General features: G+C 55.8%; 1 protein-coding gene across 1 annotated transcript; it reads right to left on the reverse strand.

The window, feature by feature from the left end:
- Positions 1-284: 284 nt before the first annotated feature.
- Positions 285-3,221, reverse strand: LOC104168752 (epiplakin-like). The gene has a single exon (XM_009709447.1). The coding sequence runs from the start codon at positions 3,219-3,221 to the stop codon at positions 285-287; it is 2,937 nt and encodes a 978-aa protein (XP_009707749.1).
- Positions 3,222-4,860: the final 1,639 nt, after the last annotated feature.

Consider the following 4,860-nt stretch of genomic DNA (forward strand, 5'->3'; position numbering starts at 1 on the left):
TGTTGTCAGTGCCTGCGTGCACAGCAGAAAGCCGCAGTCACGAGCCTTCCCGGACCCTCCCCAGAACCCCTCCAGGAAAGTTCTGTTGGGCAAAAGAAATCTCAGCAAAGTAAGTAGTTGAGACAGCACGGAGTTTAACCTGGCGCCCGCCCCGTTCCGCACACACGTTTGTCACCGCTCTTTCCTGCCCATGGCCGAGTTTTGTGGAGAGCGAACTCTCACAAGTGCCCAGGCCGTGCCTGCCCCAGGATGGAGAGCTCGCTCCTCTTCCAGGGTGGGCAGTGCTAGTGGTCCTGGTGCTGTCCCTTCTCACGCCGTGGGCCTGTGATGACGGTGGTGGTGATGGTGATCTTGTTCACGGTCAGCCCTCCTGTGCCGTAAGTGTCAAGATGTGCCTCTCGTTTGTACTCAGAGACTTGCTTGGTGGAGAGGAGCTCCCACACTGACACCCTCTGCTCCTGGAACTGGCCAAAAGTAATGTAGGAGCCCTCGGACTGGAGGAGATCCACTGTCTGCTGGGGAAGGGTCGCAAGATAGCTTGCTTTGCTGTCTGTTGCAATGCTGCTGGTGGTGCTGACCAGTTCCTGAATGGTGAGTATCCCCGCACGGTACAGCTCCAGGAGCTCCTGCCTTTTCTCCTTAGGGATGTAGTCAGAGAAGAGCAGGTCCCACACAGAGACCTGCCTCCCCTGGAACTCATCCGTTGACATCTCGACTATGGTGGACTTCAAGGTCTCTTCCCAGGTCCTGTCCTCCTGCAGATGGGTGAGCTCAGCTTCTGCGACTGTCGATTCTGCTCTTGGACTGCTCGCATTTGCCAGTTGCGCTGCCCTTGCCGCTTCTGCCTTGGTTACAATAGTGCTGACAACGGTTTTCACCTGATCAAGGGTTAACTCTCCTGCCTGGTACAGCTCCAGCAGCTCCTTTCTGTTCTCCTCAGGGATATACTTGGAGTGGAGCAGGTCCCATACAGAGACCTTGTGGCCCTGAAACTCTCCAACCTCCATGTCGACGACTGTGGTTTTCAAGGCTGTTTCCCATGGTTCTTCTTTGGGGGTGTCATCATCCTTCTCTCCTGCTGCTGACACAGTGTCCTTGTTGGAACTCTTGACTGCAACTACAAATTTCCTGCCTGTAGATTCCTTTTTCTTAATGAGAGTGGTGACAACAATTATTAACCGCTCCAAGGCCAATGTCCCCTCACGGTACAACTCCAGGAGCTCCTGCCTTTTCTCCTTAGGGATGTAGTCAGAGAAGAGCAGGTCCCACACAGAGACCTGCCTCCCCTGGAACTCATCCGTTGACATCTCGACTATGGTGGACTTCAAGGTCTCTTCCCAGGTCCTGTCCTCCTGCAGATGGGTGAGCTCAACTTCTGCGACTGTCGATTCTGCTCTTGGACTGCTCGCATTTGCCGATTGCTCTGCCCTTGCCGCTTCTGCCTTGGTTACAATAGTGCTGACCACAGTTCTCACCTGATCAAGGGTTAACTCTCCTGCCTGGTACAGCTCCAGCAGCTCCTTTCTGTTCTCCTCAGGGATATACTTGGAGTGGAGAAGGTCCCATACAGAGACCTTGCGGCCCTGAAACTCTCTGACCTCCACGTCAACGACTGTGGTTTTCAAGGCTGTTTCCCATGGTTCTTCTTTGGGGGTGTCATCATCCTTCTCTCCTGCTGCTGACACAGTGTCCTTGTTGGAACTCTTGACTGCAATTAGGAATTTTCTGCTTGTAGATTCTTTTTTCTTAATGACAGTGGTGACAACAGTTATCATCTGCTCCAGAGTTAATATCCTTTCACGGTACAGCTCCAGGAGCTCCTGCCTTTTCTCCTCAGGGATGTAGTCAGAGAAGAGCAGGTCCCACACAGAGACCTGCCTCCCCTGGAACTCACCAGCTGGCACTTCAATGGTGGTAGACTTCAAGATGTTATCTAGTTGTGCATCTTGTGTTGAAAAATCATCTCCGTTTTCCTCTGCCCTTGTCACTGCCTTGTGTGGACTTCTGGTGTTTGCCATAAGCACGGCATTTGCAGCTTCTGTTCTGTTTATGATGGTGGTGACCGCAGTAGCCACCTGTTCTGTGGTCAGTATCCCTGCTCTGTACAGCTCCAGCAGCTCCTGCCGCTTCCCCTGAGGGATGTATTTGGAAAAGAGCAGATCCAACAAGGAAATGTTTTGCCCCTGGAACTCACCAGCACTGACATAGATGGTTGCAGACTTTAAGGACTTTCTCAACTGTTGCTCCTGGGAGTGCGTATCCTGAACTGGTGGTGATGCTCCCACCTCCTTGCTGGGGGAGCTCAGACCCTCATTTTCCATTTCTGCCCCGGTGATGACAGTGGTGAGGATGGTGATCATCTCTGGGATGGTGACCGTCCCCGCCTTGTATTTCCGCAGCAGCTCCTCTCTCTGGTGATCAGGGATGTAGCGGGAGAAGAGGAGCTCCCAGACGGTGACGCGCTGGCCCTGGAAGAGCCCCACGTTGAGGGTGGTGCGGGCGGCCTGCAGGGCTTTCCGGGCATCTTTGTTCAGCTGGTGGAGCACGGAGCCCTTGTCCATCACATGGAGCATGAGCAGCCCCGTGTCCCGGTCAGGCACGCAGCGGCGGAGGAGCTGTGTATAAGTGAGGTTTTCGTGGGTGTTGGGGTCGAAGCAACTTCTTGTTTGATTCTTGGGGTTAGAAAGGAACTGGCACATCTCCTGGTCAAAGTAGCCATGTTGGTAGGCCACCTCCACGGGGAGACGGTGGCTGTGGACGGGGTCGATGATGCCGCCGGTGGCGATCTGGGCCTCGAGCAGGCGGATAGCATGCTCCTTGACGATAAACTCTTTCTTCATGGCCTGGAAGAGGGAGATCTTGTGCCCTGTGTACGGCTCCGTGTACCCTGTCACAGCTCCCTCCGCCGACAGCAACTTCTCATAAAAATCTCTGCCTATGAGTCCTGCAGTCAGTGCCTCTTTCACTGATAGTTTCTGGTTCCTCACAGGGTCGATGAGGAACCCTGAGGCAGCCTGCGCCTCCAGCAGCACCAGAGCCGTCCCTGGTGTCAGGAGCCCCCTCATCATGGCATCATAGATGCTCATCTTCTTATTCATGGCCTGGATGAAGACTCCAGCTATGAAGTTACTCCCACCCATCTCTTTGTGTCCACCTGCAATCAACTTACTTCCCGTGCTGCTCGCCTTGTTGTTCTGAGGGGGTCCACTCATCTTCTGCATTGTCTCTGGGGAATAGTCCTGCTACCGTGGGGCACCGCGTTTGTCTGAGGACAAAGAAAGAAACGACTTGGTAAGACACGGGTTCTTGTGCAGTTTTCACGCTGTGTGTGAAGAAAGTCATCTCCCTGGATGTGGTAGCAAGAGCCCAGAGAGAAGCAGGGAGTGGGGTCTGGGGCTTTGCTGCTGTCCTCTCTCGGCAGCAGTCTCAGGGCCCAGAGTGCCCCTTGTCCAGCTCCCTCTCGAACGGCAGATGAGAGCTCTCTGGAAGCAGCAGCGACAGCCCGCCCGGCGTGTTTGCCTGTCAGCACGCTGTGCAGCTCCCAGCTGCAGTGGTGGGCTCTGTGCGTCTCCGTGCAGCCGGTGGTCTTGGCACAGAGACGCAGCGCTGTCGGATGCCTGTGCCAAAGAGCTCCTGCGCTCAGGGCAAGTGCTGTGAAGGGGAGCGGACAAGGGAAGCTGAGCAGCACCTCAGGCACCTGCCCGCAGAGAGGTCTGAGGGCCACGTCACAGAGTTTAGGCAGGTTTAGTGGGAGATATACGCTCTGCAAAGAAGCATCGTATCAGCAGCATGGATAACTTGGCACCACTCGGGTCCCCCAAGGAGCTGCCTGCTCTCCCAGAGCCTGACGCTGCCTCAAACCTGCGGCATCTACGACTTTCCTCTTCTGTTCCTGGGTGACACCACCACCGATTGCTTTTGGGCTGATGCCACAGGAAGCATGGCCACTGCCCACCTCCCTGTTCCCTCAGTACTGGCTCCTCTGCTGCCCTGGGGCCGGCCGATTTAGCTGGTGGTCGTTTGGCAATCACGGGTCGTGCCAAGAAACAGCAGTGACTTCCCGATATGACCGTCACCAGTGACTACCCAGCTGCAGAGAGGTGCTGGCTAGTGCTGCAGGTCATCTTCTGCTCTTATCCCCTTCGACCATCATGCTGCCTGGCTTCGTGCTGGTCATGGGCAGGCTGTGAGCGTGGTGGGACAGCACCAGCACCGAGCAGGATGGCAGGCACAGCCTGGCTCATGGCTGTCTGTGGAGATCTTTCTTCTTGCTGTGTGATCCCACAGCACCCTGGCATGGCACAGGACATGGGAATGGTCTTAGCGAGAGACGAGTGGCTGGTCAGATCCACGTGCAGCAGTGGGTCCAGACTGGCAGAGACCTTCGCTCCGGCTGTGCCTCTGCTGCAGTTGAGATGTGCCTGGGTCTCTGCTTGTTCTAAAGCCATGGGGTTGGCAGAGCCCCCAGCCCCCCATCCTGTTACACTCTCCTGTCCTCCAAAACCGGGGTCTGCTGCCACAGATACACAGATGTGCTGGCACCGGTCCTTGCCCATGCTATGGTCCTGTGCATGGGTGTTGTCCGCGGGAGGGCTAGTCGGCTGGTGCCAGGCACCATCCTGGGGACCATTCTAACCAGTTCCGGCAACTGGGGACAAGGACAGAGTCAATGGGAGGTTTTGTCTGACCAAGAGCTCTCTCTGCAGCAGGGCCAAAGTGCTCTCTCCAGATATTTAGGGAAACTGCTCTAGGAACAGGATGGCAGAGAGAGATGCTCTGGGCTAGGAACAGGATGGCAGAGAGAGATGCTCTGGCCGAGCCCTCTGGCACACAGCCCTCTGGACATCCTGGGCCGGGCTT

The sequence above is a fragment of the Cariama cristata genome, unplaced genomic scaffold, assembly GCF_000690535.1.
Source record: "Cariama cristata isolate BGI_N322 unplaced genomic scaffold, ASM69053v1 scaffold15031, whole genome shotgun sequence".
Classification (NCBI taxonomy): Eukaryota; Metazoa; Chordata; class Aves; order Cariamiformes; family Cariamidae; genus Cariama; species Cariama cristata.

Bases quoted from the DNA above. Each gene is read 5' to 3' on its own strand.
- LOC104168752 (XM_009709447.1), bottom strand. From the start codon at position 3,221: ATGCAGAAGATGAGTGGACCCCCTCAGAACAACAAGGCGAGCAGCACG.